We start from the raw sequence: 18,577 nt of genomic DNA, 5'->3' as shown, positions 1-18,577 counted from the left end.
AGGGCTCATTCCAGCTTCACACAGGCGCCACTGTCCTTCTGCTGAATGGATTCTTTCTGTGTGAGCCAAGAGGAAGACTTAGAAGGGTGAGGAAAACAGAAGGTGTTCAAAGTCTACCATAGTAAGCACCATGTGCCAGCGGGTGGGGTAACCCTTTATAAAGGAGGAGCCTGGCTTCAGAGAGCCAGGAAAGAGCTGGGTGGCCGACGAGGAGGGTGTCCGAGGATGGCAGCAACCAGGGCCCTGCCTGCTGGCTTTGGGGAACTCGAGGTGCTGGCTGTGGGGACAGTGCTGTTGATAGAAGGTGAGCTAAGCAAGACCTTGGGTGGGGCAAGGACCTGGTGGTTACCAGAACCCAGGCCACAGCCGTGGAAGGGGAACGCCATCCTGGCTGCCTCTCTTCTGGATCCAGGGATTATTCTCACCCCCCTTAGGATGTAGCATGCTGTGTAGAAGCCAAAATAAAGAAGTCAGGCAAGGGCCAAAAACAGAGCCCTTTGGACAGGTGAAAACTGCTCAAGAGATAACTGGACCAGGCCCGTGCTTTTCATGTCCCTCAATCCAAGAGAAAATTTAATCCATTTCCCCAGAAATTTTGCTGAGACTCACCTATAAGAGCATGTCCTCAGAAGTCTCCAGAGACAAACAGTTTAGCTAGCTGCCCACTGGGGGACATTATCAGGGCATTGCCTAGTCATAAATGTGTGTCTGCAGATGCAAAGTTGAATCATTAGTATAAAATCATGGTTTAAATAGATATACAGGGAATTTAAGTTCATTAGCCCCCGGCCACTTAGTCTGCCACTACCCCCACCAGGTCTATTTTGACAACCAAAGTTTTTTCTCCAGCAACAGATACTTAGGTCCAAGAGATGCCTACTTCAAGCTAGAATCTCTAAGATGTTCAGTGAATACAGAAATGGGGTTCTCCCCAAAGCCAGGCTTGTGGGGTTCAGTCTCCATTCAAACCAGACCCAGAAGAGTAATGGCGAGGACTGACAGTGGGGGAGGGAGTGACCATCAGACCCTGCAGATCCTGGACATGGTGGAGTAGGCCCCATTTTCTGGGAACCCTTTAACTTAGCCAGCTTTTTGGGTCCTCTAATGTCCTAGGAAATTTACTTTATATCTTTACATTGCTTCTCTTTCTAGGATTCTTTTTTTAATTAATTAATTTATTTATTTATTAAAGATTTCTGTCTCTTCCCCGCCACCACCTCCCATTTCCCTCCCCCTCCCCCAATCAAGTCCCCCTCCCTCGTCAGCCCAAAGAGCAATCAGGGTTCCCTGCCCTGTGGGAAGTCCAAGGACCACCCACCTCCATCCAGGTCTAGTAAGGTGAGCATTCAAACTGCCTAGGCTCCCACAAAGCCAGTATACATAAGTGACCCCAAAAACTCTACCAAAGAACTCCTACAGCTGATAAACACCTTTAGTAATGTGGCAGGATACAAGATCAACTCCAAAAAATCAGTTGCCTTCCTATACACTAAGGAAACAGAGAGGGTAATCAGAGAAGCATCACCTTTCACGATAGCCACAAATAGCATAAAATATCTTGGGGTAACTCTGACCAAGGAAGTGAAAGATCTATTTGACAAGAACTTTAAGTCTTTGAAGAAAGAAATTGAAGAGGACTCCAGAAAATGGAAGGATCTCCCTTGCTCTTAGATTGGGAGGATCAACATAGTAAAAATGGCAATTCTACCAAAAGCAATCTTTCTAAGATACTTTCCCATGCACTGACCTCCACAATTTTAAAGGAAAAGCTTTCTCTCTCCATCATCCCTCCCACCACCCCTCCTTTTTAGCAAGAGTGGGATGCTACTGAGGCTGTAACCCAGGGCTTTTCACAAGTCAGATAAGTTCTCTACCGCTAAGGAGATGCCTAATCCTGTTTTGACCTTTTAGCTTTGAGGCAGGGCTAGATAGGCTGACCATGGACGTGCAATTTTCCTGTCTCAGATTCTTCAGTATCTTGCCTACCAGGTTCAGCTCTTGCTCTTTTAAAACAAGAAGCTAAGGTTAAGAAAGTTTAAGGAACAGTAAGGGAGTGACCAAGCTGAAATCGAGGGTCGGGTCTCTGCTTCTCAAGAACCCCTCCAGCAGCTTCACCTTGTCGCCTGATATCCTGGGTCATCCCACCAGAGTAGCAATTGAAAAGATGCGTGAGAGGGTGCTGAGGTGGAATCTGGGAGGTTCCTGAAACTCCACCCATCCCAGACCCTGCTTCTGATGCCCACATGGGCCTCACCTCGGTGCCAGCCTCGATACCACCCTTCCTTTCAGCGCTCTCTGGCCTCAGCCTCAATGGCTTGACAATCTTCTCTTTCTGCAAGACTCCAGATCTACGGACTCCCAACAACCTGCTGGTAATGAGCCTGGCCCTGGCAGACAGTGGGATCAGCCTGAATGCCCTTGTTGCAGCTGTATCCAGCCTCCTCCGGTACCAGCCCCTTCCCCTTGTATAGTCTCTGGCACCTCGGGGTCATGGGCAAGCAAACCAGAACCTTTCTTTCTACCTATAGAGAACTGTCACAAGGTCAGAGGTTAAGTAGGCAGAATTAAGTTAAACTCAAACTCCTGGTTATTGATGAAGACTTAGCCAGTGTCTGTAATTGTAGGGGTTGCTCAGACCTGACCAAAGAGACGGTGGACTGGAGGGATTCAGAACCTGAACCCTGTGTTCAAGGGACTGAGCCTTGAGTCCTTGCTTTATTATTTCCAGTCCTGGGACATTTCTACCAGTTACATATTACAACCTAATTATTATGTTTTGTTGGATGTACTGGTTTAATTGTTTACAAACAGCTTGAACTAATACTCTCTGGTAGGACTTAAGTAGGTGTTTGTTAAAGCAAACAGGATTTAGACCAGCATTTAGTACCTCATGTGCACACCAGGGTCTTGTCATGCAGTCTGCAAAGGTGTCTTTGGAGTCTACATCAGTAAGATTTCCTCCTCTAACAGTGAACCAGCGCTTCTTCCTCAGCTTCACCATGGGAATGAGAATCCAAGATTTGGGGGTTTACCCTCTAGGTTTGCCTTCATCTGTTGTGGTACCCTGGATAAAAAATTTTGCTTCTCTTGGCCTCAGTTTACCCACCTGTAATAGAGACAGATGATCATCCCAAAGGAACTTTGGGCCCATTGGTGGTTCATTATACCACTGACCTAAACTCTGGGGTCCACCATGGGAAGACACTGTTAATAAGGTCCTCCTTGCAGGAGCAGGGATAACATCCAGGAATCTTCCAGCTTCCTCTGGGCAGGTGTGGATGCAGGGAAGGATGGAGGGAAGGTTCACTACTCCCATTGTTTCCCGCAGGCGCTGGCCATATGGTTCAGAAGGCTGCCAGGCTCATGGTTTCCAGGGTTTTGCAACAGCTCTCGCAAGCATCAGTGGTAGTGCAGCCATCGCCTGGGGTCGCTACCACCACTACTGCACCCGTATGTCTCTGGGCCTGCTGACTTTGGGGACACTGAGCATAGGAGGATAAAAGAGAGGGCAGGGTGGTCAGTACTCAATTTAGCTCAGCGTTTTCCAAACAGGAGAGTGTGGTTAGGAGTGAGGCCACATGCACATAACGTATTACATTCATTACAGAAGAGGAGGGAGAGAAAGAGTGGGGAAGGCCTGCTTTGAGATGCTCATTAGAAAGACTGTGTCTGTCCTTGCTACAGTCTTCCTTCAAGGCTTTGAACCTCAGTTTTATTCTCTGCAAGATTATTTTAAAAAACAATCTTTAGAAATTCATCTTGAAAATCAAATGAGATCATGGGCATAGAAAACATCCTGGAAGTCAGGTAAATTTGGGGGACAGAAAAAGGGCGAAGGGTGTGTGTGTGTGTGTGTGTGTGTGTGTGTGTGTGTGTGTGTGTGAAGGTGGGGTCTGGGTGTGTTCCCACCCTGCCATTTCATGGGTCCATGGCAGAGCCACATGAAGATGAACCCAGGTCTAGATTTCCCAAGCCTCTCTGTAGGTTTTGTCATTAGTGCGCCACCTGCTCTGTTGTCTTTTGTTTTATTTTGTTTTGAGGCAGGCTCTTATGTACCCCAGGCTGGCTTCAGACTCCCTGTGAGTGCCAGAATGACCGGCGTGCCCTTCCAAGCCTGCTTCATGCACTGCTAGGGATAAACCCAGTGGCTCACGCACGCCAGGCAAGCACTGTGTTAATGAGCTAAGTCCCTAACCCTTGCTTGTTATTTTTTCCCCCCAGCAAATGAGTTACTTTAAAAAATATCAGACTTTTATTTTAGTTTTATGGGTTTTCTTTTATCTCATTAGTTCTGTTTTATGACAGTCTCAGGTAGCTCAGGCTCCATATGAAGGCAGGGTTACTGAAATCCTGGTCCTCCCGTCTCCATTTCCCAAACCAGCTATTATGAGTGTGTATCACTGTGCCTTGCCAAGTTCTCTTTAGAACTTATTTAGGATCTGATTATATACCACAAAAACCTGGCATGTTGGTGCACGTCTTTAATGCCAGCACTTGAAGGGTGGCACAGCCAGAACAATCAGGAGTTCAAGGTTGTTTTCAGTTACTTAGTGAGTTCAAGGCCAACCTGAGTTACAAAAGACCTTATCTCCGAAACAACAACAAAAAGCTATTTTTCATTCTTCTTAATGTCCTATTCTAAATAATAGCTGTGAAATCACAGGTGTAGTGTACTTAAATTTCAATACATGTTAAAACATGCAACATTACCACTAGCAGAGAGAGGCACGTGAGCATACTTTGAAAAACTGTAGTTCAACTGACCTAGATGGAAAACCTCCAGTGTACAGCCTAAGAAACAGGCACAGAGAAGAAAAAGAAGGTAGTCAACCAGCCCCATGACACTAGCCCAGTAAATAGAGCTGGCATTGAGCATGGCCAGGATGTCTCCAGAGGTTGTTAATTCCTTTCTCAACTGAGTCCAAGTCTTGCATGGTGGATTTTATTAGCATGAAGGCTCTTTAGGGTCCATGACCCCCACAAGCCTAACCTCCAGGCATCAGGAGCCCCTCTCTTGGTGAAAAACTGCCTTGATTTTATTCTGAGTGAGGATAAGCTAGCCTCTTCTGTTAACATGGCCTTGGGGATTCCTCTTTATGGCTTCCATACTGCCTTTTCCAAATATCCTCAAGATCATCACAACATACACACAAACATACACACGCATGCACACACACACACTCACATGCATGTGCACACATATGCACGATGCGCACACACATATGTATGCCTGCACACATATAGACATGCATACACACATATGTGGAGGGAGGGGAGATGGAGGAAGAGGAGAGCAACGGAACAACCTGAAGACAGGGACTAGTGAGGAGGGAGGCCAGGCTCATCTGCTCCATTACTGGGCGACTGTGAACACTCTATCATGGAAATGTTTTTCGTGCAAAAAAGCTTCTGCCCCACAGGGGAAAAGTTGGATGTTAATTACCTCGCCCTCTGATGGAGTAAAGGGTGCCTTAGTTGGCCTGGGATACTATAACAAAACATCAAAGAGTAGATGGCTGAAACAATAGAACTCTATTTCTCTCAAGCCTGAGATCAGCGTGCCAGCATGTCTGGTCTTGCTTGGTGCAGTTCCTCTTTCTAGATGTTCACCAAACTACATACTTGTTTGTTTGTTTGTTTGTTTTGAGACAGGGTTTCTCTATGTAACAGTCCAGCTTTCCTGGAACTAGCTCTTGTAGACCAGGCTGGCCTTGAACGCACAGAGATCTGCTTGCCTCTGCCTCCAGAGTGCTAGGATTAAAGGTGTGCATCACCACACCAAACTGCTCTCATGTCTGTCCTGATATGAATATGAGAGTTGTGAACTACACTGCAGTCTAGAAAGATCCATACTAAAGGAGCATGAAGTTCACTCAGGACTCCCCATTCATGATGAATGAGTTCCCAAAGTTTTACCTTCAATGGCCATCACACTAGCTATTACACTTTCGGCCCTTGCATTGGAGGGACACAACCTATCTTTAGCAGGGAAGTGCACATTCAAACAAAGTTCATCTGTTGTATTATCAAGAGAGGCTAGGTGTTGATGGAGGAAGGTCATTGGCTAATAAAGGAACTGCCTTGGCCCATTTTATTGGTTAGAGGATAGGTGGGAGGAGTAAACAGAACAGAACGCTGGGAGGAAGAGGAAGTGAGCTCAGACTCCACAGCTCTGCTCTCCGGAGTAGACACCTCAGCAGAGACGCCATGCCCTGCTCCCTGGCAGACACACGCGATGAAGGTCCAACCCAGGATGGACATAGGCTAGAATCTTCCCAGTAAGCGCACCTTATCATCAGTAAGCCCAGATGATTAGAAATGGGCTAAATTAATATGTGAGAATTAGCCTAGAAGAGAATGGGCCAAGCAGTGTTTAAAAGAATACAGTGTCCGTGTAATTATTTCGGGGCATAAGCTAGCCGGGCAGGCAGCTGGGGTGTTGGGGACGCAGCCCCGCCGCCCTTATTACTACAAGGTGTGATGTGAGGGAGGTTGTAAACCTGCTCTTCTACGCTTGTCCTATCGGGAGCCCTGTCTTCTACCCTGGGGTCAAAAGGGCTCAAAAAATAATCCACAGAGAGATAAGGACACCTGGGACAGATGTGCTGAAGACAGGCCAGTCAAAGAGGCTGCAGAAGATAGAGAACAGGACCACGGCAGGTCAGTCAGACTGGACCACATCACACCCTAAGAGGCTGTCAGTACAATAGCTTCCGCCAGCAGCCCTGAGATTGAATCCAGGTCCCTGAGCTTCTGTAGAGCATCCTGAGAGCAGACACCTGCCTCTCAGCAAGCACCCCACATCTACCCAAACTACTGTATAGATCTCTTCCTCAACCTTGGCCTTGGGTGATACTTCTGCCTTTTGTCTTCCCTCCCTCCCTCCTCCTCTCTGTTCTCTAAGGATGATTTAGGATATATGAGGAGACCATCACTTCCAATGATCTCTTTTGCTCATGATAGTCCTCAAACGCAGAGGGCTTCATGCTCAATATGGAAAAAACTGAGGTTCAAAGATACCCATGCTATTACTATTGGACTAGAGATTTGGGGACTTTGTAGTGACAAAGTCCATTCTTTTTCACATAGTCAAGCTATCTCTTTACAACCTATCTTTCTTTCCTCTATCTCTGCAGGTAGACAGTTGGCATGGAACACAGCCATCCCTCTGGTGCTGTTTGTGTGGCTATCATCTGCCTTTTGGGCATCCCTGCCCCTGATGGGCTGGGGCCACTATGACTACGAGCCTTTGGGGACATGTTGTACATTGGACTATTCTAGAGGTGACAGGTGAGATGGCACTTGTAGCTTTGAGGCTCACCTCTACAGGAATCTTGACTTTAAGCTTCTGTGAGAAGGGTGTTCCAGTTGAAAACTCAACTGGAACAATGTCAAATTTGGGGAAACCCAAAGGAGCATTATGCAGTGGGTCATTGGTCTGTGTAAGTCATAACTATTATGGAACTCCACTATCCTTTGGCCCTGTTCAGCACAGGGAGTTGTCTTGGTGCAAAATGCATTGATTTGGGGAGGCACCCAGGCCCTCAGACAAACATATCTAAAGCACATAAGGACTTTGCATAGGTAGGGACCTCCCAGCATGGAGATACGTTCTCCGCATGTAATGTGGGCTAAACCCTGTCAAAATAGGATTGAATACATGCAGTCTTCATAACCTTGGAATTTTCTTATGCTACCGCACCATCTGTGTGGCTCTGGGGAGAAAGAGCTTAGAAAATCCATCAGGTATCAATTTTGGGATTGGTCACAACGGCTTCTAGCTCCATGCCTCCCACCTCTCCCCATCTTGTTTCCAGCACAGTTACACTGGATTTGTGTTTTACAGACAAGGCAGACTCATTTGCCCCTGATAATAGGCTTCTTATGTGAAACTGACCTATGCATTTGGATGGTCCTAATAATGTCCTACAGAACATCACCCAACAAGGATTCCTTATACTTCTCCTTAGTGAACAAGTAAAATGTAGCCCTTGAGAAGCCTCCCATTCATGAAGTCAGGAATGCATCCATGTGACTCCCAGTTGTTTCTGGTCATCCTCCCAGCCCCTCGAGGCCTGAACCGAGACCACAGGCTCTTTGGCAGTCCCTTTAATGAGTTTTCTATTGTTGATTTTTGAGACACTAGCTCACACTAGCTCAGACTGGCCTGGAATTCACTCTAGAGCCCAGGCTGGCAGTGGACTTGTAGCAATCCTCCTGCCTGGCCTCCCAGGTGTGAGTCACCATACCCAGCCCCTTCACTGGCTGCTTAAAGAGACAGTACCCAGTCTCCAGCATCCATGGGTTATTTTCAAATGTTTGTGAAAATTAAGAAATGTTCTTGGATATTCTTTCCTCTTGGCCCACTGATACCTTCAGAATTTAGTGAATATATTTCCCAAAGTGAAGAATTCCATCCACCCTTGGCCAATAAGACAGCAGGGCTGAGTGAGCATTTGAGCTTGGAAAACAAATCCTTTCTGAGCTCCTGATTCCCAAAGGCAAACTTCATGAAGACCTATGGTTCCTGACTACCCAAGAGAGATCAGCTGGGCACAGGAGCACCTCCTATGTGAGCATGTCTAAGATGGGGTGCCGCCACTCACTGTCCAGCACCGATGGACATCCTGATGGTAGCATCCTGAGCTGCTGGTATCCTGGGTGAGTTGACCTCTGTTTTGCTCCCCTCTGCCTGTAGAAACGAAATCAGTTTCCTCTTCACCATGGCCTTTTTCAACTTCCTGGTACCCCTTTTCATCACGCTCACTTCGTACCGGCTCATGGAACACAAACTCTCCAGGAGTGGTCATCCTCCGGTAAGAAGCTAGCTCCTGCAGCAGCGGGGGCCGCTGGGTCCTCTCAGAGACCCTGGCAACATTCATGGAACGACAGAAGTAAGGGGTTTGCAAAAGTCATCAGAAAAAAATAAAACAGCTTGCATAGATATATTGTTAGGGCTAGAAAATACCTTCCTGGTGCTCAGATTTCCAAAGCTTAGGCAGCAAGGGCCCAAACAAGACCGATTTGTGCAGACCTTGCAGCCCCGAGATCCAGGCTCCCGCATTACATCCTGCAGGCTGTTATGCTTCAGTCTCCCTAGGGATTTGAGGCTTGGCATTAAATTGCAGGACTCTTCAAATGCTGCTTTTTAAATTGCTTTGAGATGTTTAATTTAACCACATTCACAGGCTATTACCCACCACATCAAACCACACCTGCAAGCACATTTGTCCAAGAAAACGATGCTTTAAAATAAGACCTCCTGGCCAGCTCAGAATCCCGGTATTAAAACTCCCGTGCCAGAGATGTTCATTTGACTCTGCCCCTTAATCAATTAACAAATGAGCCGTAACTGGCAGCAAAGGGTTGTTTTTAAGGAAAGCAAATATTGATATTGTAGACATTATATGTATTTTCACTTCATCCTTGTGAATCTTTTCTAATGAGTGGAAGCTTTGTCATAGACTGGGAGGAGGTGCAGAGAAGGGAGCTAAAGGACTCACCAATGCCTCACATTTAGTAACAGCAGAGGTGGATCAAATCCCAGCCCTGGAGCTCTTCCACAAAGTGCTCGATTTTAGTGCATAAAAATATTCTTTTTAGTAAGACAACATGCCACTGAAATTTATTCCTGGGAATTAGAAAACAAGATTATATATTACTTTCATCTGTGGATCTAACTAAAATGTCAAGGTTTGCCCTGGGACAAAAATCCTGACCCTGACCCTGGAGGCCAGAGTGCTACCTCCTCGATTCTCTTCCACATTGCTCACCTCAACATTAAACATTATTTGTATTAATTCTTTGAGAACTTCATACAGTGTGTGGTTGTATTCTATTCAATCCACACCCCTTCCCATAACTCCTCTCAGGTTCACCCCTACTTTCTTCATCCCCAGCTCACATTCTCTTTTTAAATAACATAATCCACCAACCCCAATTTGTTCTGCCCATGTAGTTACACACATGGGACCATCAACTGGAGAACGGTCAGTCAACCTGAGTCTACACCCTTGAAAGCCACCAACTGGCCATAGCTTCTTAGGGATGGAGCTCATGAACCACTTCCCACTCCATGCTAGAAAGTTGACTGGCTTGGTTTCATGCAGACAGACACAGCTTCTGTGGTTTCATGAATTCAGCTCTCATGTCATGCCCTGAAGGTACTGTTACTCCCATCCTACCTGAGCTCCAGCTTTAACAGTGTGTGCATCACATTCCTCTATACTTCCTGAACTGGTGTGTGTGTGTCTGTCTGTCTGTCTGTCTGTGTGTCTTTCTATGTGTGTATGTCTGTGTCCCATTTTCTTCTATAGTTCCTGAGTGTTCTCTCAAGTGTTCGAGTGTTCTCACCACACAATTGTAAAGATTTGATGCTAAGATCCACATATGAATGGATCATGTATGCGATGCCTGTCTTTCCAGGTCTGGGTTTCAGTCAGTGTGTTTTCCGATTCAACCCATTTACCTATGAATTTCATTTTCTGTGCAGCTGAATCAAATTCTGCTGTCTGTTGTTATCCATTGTCATGATCTGTTCACCAGTCGGTTATCTTCTCAGCTGTCTCTGTGTCCTAGCAATTGTGAACAGAACAGCTGGGAACATAGGTGAGCGTGTGTCTCTGAGGTAGGAAGCAGAGTCCTTTGGATGCCCAGGAGTGATATTATTAGGCCATATGACAGATCTGTTTCCATAGTGACTGCATCAGCTCACACTGCTCCAACAATGAATGTCATTGCAACTCAAAACAATTAACAGGAGGCAAAGGCAGACTGATCTCTGCGAGCTCAAGGCTATCCTGGTCTACATGGGCATACACACATGGAGGTCATAGGGCAACTCACATGAGTCAGTTCTCACCTTCCACCATGTGGGTCCGGGAATTGGAGTCAGATTGTTAGGATTGGATACAAGCGCATTTGTCTACCCAGCCGCTTCATTGGCCTTTCCCACCCCAACTTTGATCTGTACACATGAAATTTTCACACTTATCGGGGGGTCCATCAGCTAGAAGACCACTGCCATGATTTCCTCATCTTTCTGAGGCATCAGCTCTGCTTGCTCAAGCATTGGTCACTATCCATGGCACCAAGGTTCCAAGCAAAGCTGGGAGCTTCTGGAGATGGAACTGTCTACTGTAAGGAGCTAGTTTCCCTCCTCGCCTCAATGTCCGTCTCCCAGGAAGATGCTCCATCTGTCTTCACTACACGTTTTTCTCCAGAAGAGGGCTAATTCACAAGAAAATAAAAATGGTTCCTGGTTCACAATTGAGGAGCATCGGGAGAAGGTGTTCACGTGGCTGTGAAGCCCAAAAGTCAATGCTTACTGCCTTTGCCACTCTCCAGGTTTTTGAGAAGAAGACTTTCATTGAACCTGGAGCTTGCTGCTTGGCTCGACTGGGTAACCAGTGAGCCTCATGTATCTTTCTTGTCTCCGCCTCCCAGTGTTGGGATTACAGGCATGTGCCACCGCATCTCGCTTTTCACATGGGTGCTGGGCGTCCGAATTTCATCTTTCTGCTTGTACAGTAAGGCCTCTACCCACTGAGGTGTATTCCCAGGCTCACTGCTCAACATAGTTTAAAGATTCAACATTGAAGGAAATGTGTCTTCATCCAGTTAAATCTCCTTTGCTATAGAGTCATGTCAAAGAATGTTGCTCACTATCCATCCCACCCCAGTTCCTACATCCAGGCAACTCAGCTCTATCATACCATTTTATAGACAAGGAAACTGAGGTCGGGTAGGCTTAAATACCAGGATTAAGGCTACCTAGCCTTTCAAGGCAAAGAGCTCATGTGCTACCAGGATATTTTTCTGGATCAACCCCTTCCTAGAGCCTGTCCTGTGCTAGGAACCCTGCCTCTGCATGACTATGGCCACCTAGAGTGAAGGATGCTTCTTCTGATGTTTCCTCCCTAGGTGAACACCACTCTGCCAGGCAGGATGCTGCTGCTGGGCTGGGGCCCCTATGCCCTCCTGTACCTATATGCAACCGTCGCAGATGTGGGCTTCATCTCTCCCAAGCTACAGATGGTACAGACTCTTCCAAAGCCCAAAGAATCCCCTACATCTTAATATCTGTCTGCCTCACTGTATCACACCTTCTGGCTTTCTGCTAACTCACCCACTTGGTCTCTTTTTCATTCCCCTCCCTCTTTCTTCCCTTAAATGTTTGCAAAGTACAGAAAATGTTTTTGTTCTGAAGTACCCCTTCAACCCTTGGGCCATACTGAGATGATAGAGTCAGCTAGACATGGAGTGAGCATGTGCTCTGAGACCAGGGGCTGGGATTGACACCCAGGTTGGGCATGGGTAGGATGTGGGAGGGGGTTCTGTGACATTTGATGAGCCATAGACATCTATCAGGAAAGACTCAGGCTGAAGAATCAAATGATTGGCAGTTGCAAGGGGATGAGTCATAAAGTGGGCCTGGGAGAGACGTAGAGGCTTCAGAGCATTTATCCTGGGTTTTTTCCAATACAACAGGTGCCTGCCCTCATTGCCAAAACCATGCCCACAGTCAATGCCATCAACTACGCCTTGCCCAGCGAGATGATCTACAGAGGAGTCTGGCAGTGTCTGTCTCCACAGAAGAGCAAGCAGAACTGAACCCAGTGAGATTCTTCAAGGCGCTGCTCACAGTCAAGCCTACCTCTGCAAGCTTGGGCTGAGTCCCTGGCAGGAAGATGCCCTATCACACTTTCCAGCAGCCCCAGAGACTTGCTGACCCTTATCCAGCAGCCTTATGAGTCCTGTTGAGTCCAGAATTAGGCTGAACCCAAGAATTCAGATACTAGGTTCATGGAAAGAGTACTAGTCTCTGCCCTTTCTTTACACATGGACAAAGAGGCCCTGGAAACATAACTCTCTCTGAACTTAGCTATCTGAAGCCCAGAGCAAAGACATCATTATGAACTAACAAAGATGCTGTATGGTTGAACAAGCTAACATACTTGCCAGCACATAAAATGTTTACTGAAACAGAGCTACTGAAATAAGCCTTGGCCATGTTCTACATGAGCCCAGTCCTAAAAGGAGGGGGGGGGGGACTCATCTGAGGCTTCCAGCTTCCAAATAACACTTATTGTAATGGTATCGATGGCTTATTCTGCCCCTTGCTCTGTGTCCCATATTGTAAGACATGATTCATATTGTGAGATGACAGTAATGACGATTTGACCATACAGACTGAGGCAGATCATGCTGGTTACTTCCTGCCTGGGTCAGCCATCAGCACCAGAATTCAAAATGAGTCCTTGGTTATGTGAGATTTGGATTGAAGTTTGATTTAAAATGTTCTGGAACTCATTGCCCATATTTAAAAAAAATGGAAGCAATTGTTTAAGTGTCCAGATGTCAGGAGACGTGGACCCACAGCTCTGCCTTCCTCTTCACGGTGACAGTTTGCAGAGCTCAGGGTGCCTCTTTGCCGAGCCCAGAACACACAGGGTCCTGTTCCAGCTCAGATGCTTCCTGTAGAGCCCATGTGCTTCTGGGTTTGTGCCACTAATGGAGGGGTTCCAGCCACCTTTAGAAGTTCACCTGTGTCTTCTACAGAGTCAGCAAGTCAGGATCAAGACATACTAGGTGCAAAGTCCTGTGTGAGACCCGCTGTCCCGGAGGAAAGTGGGGATGATTGACAGGGTGATGGAGCCCATGCTGGAAGTCTGATGGTGGAAGGAACAGAGGGCCCAGGCACTGTGAGAGATAGAAATCACATCTTATGAAGCCAAGAACCTGAACAGGCCAGTTTCTGGGGGTGAGGGGTAGTCATGAGAATAATTTGTAGATTTGGGTCTTCCTCCTGGTTCTCCAGATGCACAAAATCAGGTCACATAGAAACAACCCAGAAGGCGCTTGCATAAAACAGAGTCCTTAGCCAGGCATGGTGGCACACACCTTTCACCCCAGCACTTGGGGGTCAGAGGCAGGTGGTTCTCTGCGAGTTCAAGGCCAGCCTGGTCTGCATACTGAGTTCCGGGATAGCCAGGGCCACACAGAGAAACCATGACTTGGAAAAAAGAAAAGCAAAAACAGCAACACAACAAAAACCAGCTCTGTTTAGTTGTTTTGCAGGATGAATTGAGGAAGAGAAGAATGGGGTGCCTTCCCATGGCACCTTTTCTGGATTATGTTCTGAGCCAGGTGCTGTGCAGACAAGGTTACACTTGACCATACTTCAGGGCCCACAAAGGATGCTTGACCTAGGCTGTGGATAGAGAGAGAAGCCCAGAGATCCCAGAGTCTAAGCTGGCCTTGCACATGACTCGGAAGCCCAGGTAGAAATTATTGAACAATTGCACCCATGCAAGTGCAATTAGACAGAACAATATAGGGAGGATAAAGACAGTGCTGGAGTTCCTGCCCATTATCTTTAAGTCCCTACCACAGCTGGAGTTCCTGCCCATTATCTTTAAGTCCCTACCACAGCTGGAGTTCCTGCCGATTATCTTTAAGTCCCTACCACAGAACGGAACCGTGTTTCTTCCTCCATATGAAGTAAGAAGTATGTCATCCAATTTACAGTCAACACAGTTCAGCTCTGTATGCCAATGGAATTTGAATGTGTTTCCATGTTAGCCGCCCCATTCTGGTTAGAAAAAATCGTGAAGTTTAACCAGAAAACTTAAATGCCACCATGGTTTCTCAATTTTCCTTTAAAGGGCAGACCAGTTAGGAGAAAGGCTCCATATATGCTCTCTTGTGCCATGACCAGTGTGTGTGCCATGACCAGTGTGTATGCCATGACCAGCATCTGTGCCATGACCAGCGTCTGTGCCATGATCAGCATCTGTCTGTGTCGCCCCCTCGTTTGGTGGCCATGGGACAGAAACTTTCTTTGTCCATGTTTTCTGTCTTCTTGATCTCAGTGGATTCTGATCATGACAGAGGGTGCTGAGACTATAAAAAGTCTCTTCCTCAACCAAAATGTTTATGTGGGCTCAGTTATCTCCTCCCAACTTAAACCAAACCAACCAACCAACCAACCAACCAACCAATTAACAGCAACAAAAACCAAAGCACCCTGGATACAAAGTCTCCAAGGAAGTGGGGTTAAGTGAGAGAAGCACCCTAATGCCCCCAAATGCTCTCTTTCTAAGAGGAGGCAGCACAGAGCCAGGACTCTGGCCACTTGTCCACTCCCATGCACACATCAGGAAAAGTCCTTGTGAGCACACAGTGAACAACTGCCGTCTGCACACCCAAGCACAGACCTCAGCAGACACCACCTCTAGCAGGAACTTCCTTTGGCTTTCTAGCCTCAGGACCCAAGGGAGATGCAGGTGTGAGATCTAAGCCTCTGCATCTATGAGCTTTTGTTAGCGCGCCTCTAGCAAGCAAATTGTTTTCAATTGGAGCTCATTTCAAAGAGATTAATAACAGAGGCAAACAAAAGCTTGGAATGAGGCCCCTGGAATGCCAGGGCCACTCGTACAGAATTCTAGCTTGTATTCCTTTTAGCCTAAAATGTGTGAGCCAGGCACGGTGTCACACACCATGTGATATTGCAGCATATATGTATATACTCTTTAGGTCAAAAATACATATTTATGATATGAGATATGAAATTTGCCTCCTAAGACCTCTTCAGATACAGAGTCATTGTGCTTAGTGTGTTTTAACTAACAAATATAAGTCTAGTAAAAGACTTTCCATCATCCATATCGTCTTGTTAGGAAACATTGCTCTCCCTGCCTTGCCAAATAGATGTGAGTTATAGTCACAAGTAAACCAGCAAATTATTTTCAAAGTATCAGACTGTCTTCATAGTAACAGACCAAAAGACTTTCATGGAACCAACCATTTTTCAGAAGAGGAACAGGACTGTGCTTAGCAAAACAATATCAATTACATGCATTTTATATTTCTTCTTAAAAGCGAAGGAGATACTGATTTTTACACACACACCTATTTCAATAGCAAGAATGTGGGCACAATTTTTACACACACACACACACACACACACACACACACACACACACACACACACAAATCTTGAGACAAGGTCTAATGTAGCCCAGGTCTTGAACCTGAAAGGTCTTTTTCTGTTTCCCAGTTAAAAAGATTCTTGGTCAATTTATTCAAATATAAACTCGCTCGTTTTTTTTTTTGTTTTTTTGCTTTTTTTTCACAAATGCCTGGTTCCGATGTTCCCATCAGAGGAAGCGCCGACGCTATTGGTCTTGTCTTATGAGCCAATTAAAGCAAGTTCTAACATGTAGAAATCAACCCGGAGTCAGTGAGGGTGTGCAGTGCCAGGCTGGTGCCACGAGGTGGCAGTGCTCTCTCGACGATGACTTAGTCCTTCAGGCCAGGTTGCTTTCTTTTGTCTGATCTAGGTACTGAAGCCTGATGCCTGGCTGTCTCTAAGTGGGTGACCTTAAGATCCCTTTTCTCTCCTTGAAAGACACAAATTATATATTTAGTGGCTGGAGGGGTCGCAGACAGAGCCCCCTTTTCTCTGTCTACAAAGTCCTCACAGAAAGTCTACTCCGGTGTAAAACCAGAGCCCTCCCAAACAGGGCAGGAATGTGGGTAGGCTATTAAGGGTCTGATCTTGGTCTAACTGGGCAATTGGGACGGTCCTCGGCCTTCAAATCTCGTGTGAAAATCAGGTGATAGTCATAGCACCGAATGCTGAGATTACATGTGGACACACAATGTAAACTCCAGAGAGCTGGGCTCCAGGGCACTCTGAGCACCGCTCCTAGAGAAGCAGCTTATGCACATGTGCACTGCCTGCCATTCATTAAGGATGAGCAACGTTTCCGAAGAAACAAGAGCTGGGAAACTTCTGGATGAAAACCAAAGGCACAATCCCTTGAAACTCTGCTCTCCTGTCAGTCACGGTCACTGGCTGCTTCTTTCGCAAGCTGTTCCTTGGCCCTAACGCCGCACACCTGTCCTTCCCTCTGCCCGCTGGGCTCTCTTAACAATAGCCTTCGTTGTCTCCCTTGGCCCAGCTGCTCTTCTCCCGACAGCTGTTGGGCACTAGCAACAGCTTCGCCCTCCTAGGTAGGAGGTAGTGTGGCAGCCTGGAAAGCTCTTAGCATCCAGGGTCGGGAAGACCTGGGCAGAAATCCAAAGTTTTGCCACTTAGTCAACATGACAGTCTCTGGTTAGCCAAAATGTAAGGTCTCCGTTCTTCTTCTCGGCCCCTCTGTAAAACGCCTCATGACGGTTTTAGTTAAATTGGTTTAGCAAAAATACTCCCATCCTCGGTATCTGATGAGTGAGAGGGTTATCCCCCCCACTGCCTACGTGTGATGTCTGACCTCCGTCCTTGTCTAGGTGGTGATCCAGTTCAGGTCTTGAGTGTCGCCTAAAGATTGACAGGTTTAAGAGTGGATCAGAGGCTTGTGTTGTTATTAGGGGGCGTGTGAGAAATTTAAGAGTAGGGGCCTAATGGGAAAGCTTAGACCACCCAGAGTGTTCCCGTAAAGGGGACAGTTGAGCCCTCACCCCCTCTTTTTTTTTCACTGCCATAGAGTAACAGTTTTACCCCTCCATATGCCCCCTGGCATGGTGGCTCTCTGGCATAGGTCCCAAAGCACCCATGGGGTAAAACCTCCAGAACTCTGAGGCACGGCGAATCTTCCCTCTTTATAAGTTGATTGCCCCAGGTATGGCTACATAACAGACGGCTGGCTAGCACAATCATCCAGCATCCACCCGGGTGCTCCTCTATGTCACTTTCTACCCGCTGACCCTCTCCTTCGCTCTGAATTCCCACTAGCCCATGTTGACTGCACCTCTCCCCGCTGCGTCTCCTGGCAAGCGGTCCGTGTCCCCAAAGCGATGATCCCAAATAGCGTCTTCCTTGCTTAGAGACCATTGAGAAGGTTTATAGACTAATTTCCCTTTCACAAATGCAGGACACAGTTTGAGAGGATCTGTAGCAAAGGCACACAAATGGGCTCCATGAAGGTAGTATATTTCACAGCGCGTGGGCCACAGTGGGCACTCAGTGAACGCTAGATTTTCTCCTCTATCCAGCCCTTCTCTGATGCCTTGGGGTACCCTCTGGATCTCATTGGCTGCTTAAGAAAAGAGCGGGCAGCAGTGTTATGATGATTAAGTGACAATTACATGCAAATGAGTCCCACCTACAAGCTGATTTAACTCCCACAGAACCCTCAAAGCATAACTCTCCCTCTTGTCTGCACATTTGAATCACTTGGGATCTGGACCAGGCAAGTCAACCTCACCTGTGGGTCAGAGACGCAGACTCTGGTCCACCTGCATCTCCTAAATCTGATTTAAACTTTAAACAACAAGGTCAAGGGAGTTTGCGTGTGCTTTAAAACCTGAGTAGAAACACAGCACTGTGGAGCCTACAGGTGTCTGACTCATCCTACAGAGACGATGATATAGCAGTTTTGTTTATTAATTTATTTTTGATGATTTCATGTACATATGTATAATTTACATGTAATATATTTTGGATGTTTTCACCCTCATTGTCCTCTCTCATTCCCCTCCCACTCTGACTGAACCCCTTTTTCTTTTCAATAAGTCCCCCTTTACTTTCGTGCCTTTGGTCTGTTCGTTGACCCAGTGAGTTTAGTTAAGT

General features: G+C 46.7%; 1 protein-coding gene across 4 annotated transcripts; it reads left to right on the top strand.

The window, feature by feature from the left end:
* The first annotated feature begins 225 nt into the window (after positions 1-225).
* Rgr (retinal G protein coupled receptor) lies at positions 226-12,742 on the top strand. 4 transcript variants are annotated; one of them, XM_041663096.1, is made up of 7 exons: positions 226-304; positions 2,290-2,446; positions 3,329-3,450; positions 7,137-7,290; positions 8,699-8,816; positions 11,923-12,036; positions 12,490-12,742. In XM_041663096.1, the coding sequence occupies exons 1-7, from the start codon at positions 226-228 to the stop codon at positions 12,610-12,612; spliced, it is 867 nt and encodes a 288-aa protein (XP_041519030.1). In that variant the 3' UTR covers positions 12,613-12,742. The 4 variants fall into 4 exon arrangements, with proteins under 4 accessions (XP_041519030.1, XP_041519029.1, XP_041519031.1 ...); XM_041663095.1 differs by having other exon boundaries at positions 3,302-3,450; XM_041663097.1 differs by lacking the exon at positions 11,923-12,036.
* The last annotated feature ends 5,835 nt before the right edge of the window (positions 12,743-18,577 follow it).

Source organism: Microtus oregoni, unplaced genomic scaffold, assembly GCF_018167655.1.
Source record: "Microtus oregoni isolate MIOR12 unplaced genomic scaffold, Mior012 000013F_ref0000133, whole genome shotgun sequence".
Classification (NCBI taxonomy): Eukaryota; Metazoa; Chordata; class Mammalia; order Rodentia; family Cricetidae; genus Microtus; species Microtus oregoni.
The sequence above is the reverse complement of the archived record's forward strand: the minus strand, read 5'-3'. Positions and strand labels throughout refer to the sequence as shown.

What these genes read in the sequence shown, in the direction of transcription:
- Rgr (XM_041663095.1), top strand. Translation starts at nt 226, where the DNA reads ATGGCAGCAACCAGGGCCCTGCCTGCTGGCTTTGGGGAACTCGAGGTG. An exon ending in CTACCACCACTACTGCACCC is followed by an intron (nt 3,451 to 7,136) that starts GTATGTCTCTGG and finishes CTATCTCTGCAG; the next exon opens with GTAGACAGTTGGCATGGAAC. An exon ending in TCTCTCCCAAGCTACAGATG is followed by an intron (nt 12,037 to 12,489) that starts GTACAGACTCTT and finishes CCAATACAACAG; the next exon opens with GTGCCTGCCCTCATTGCCAA.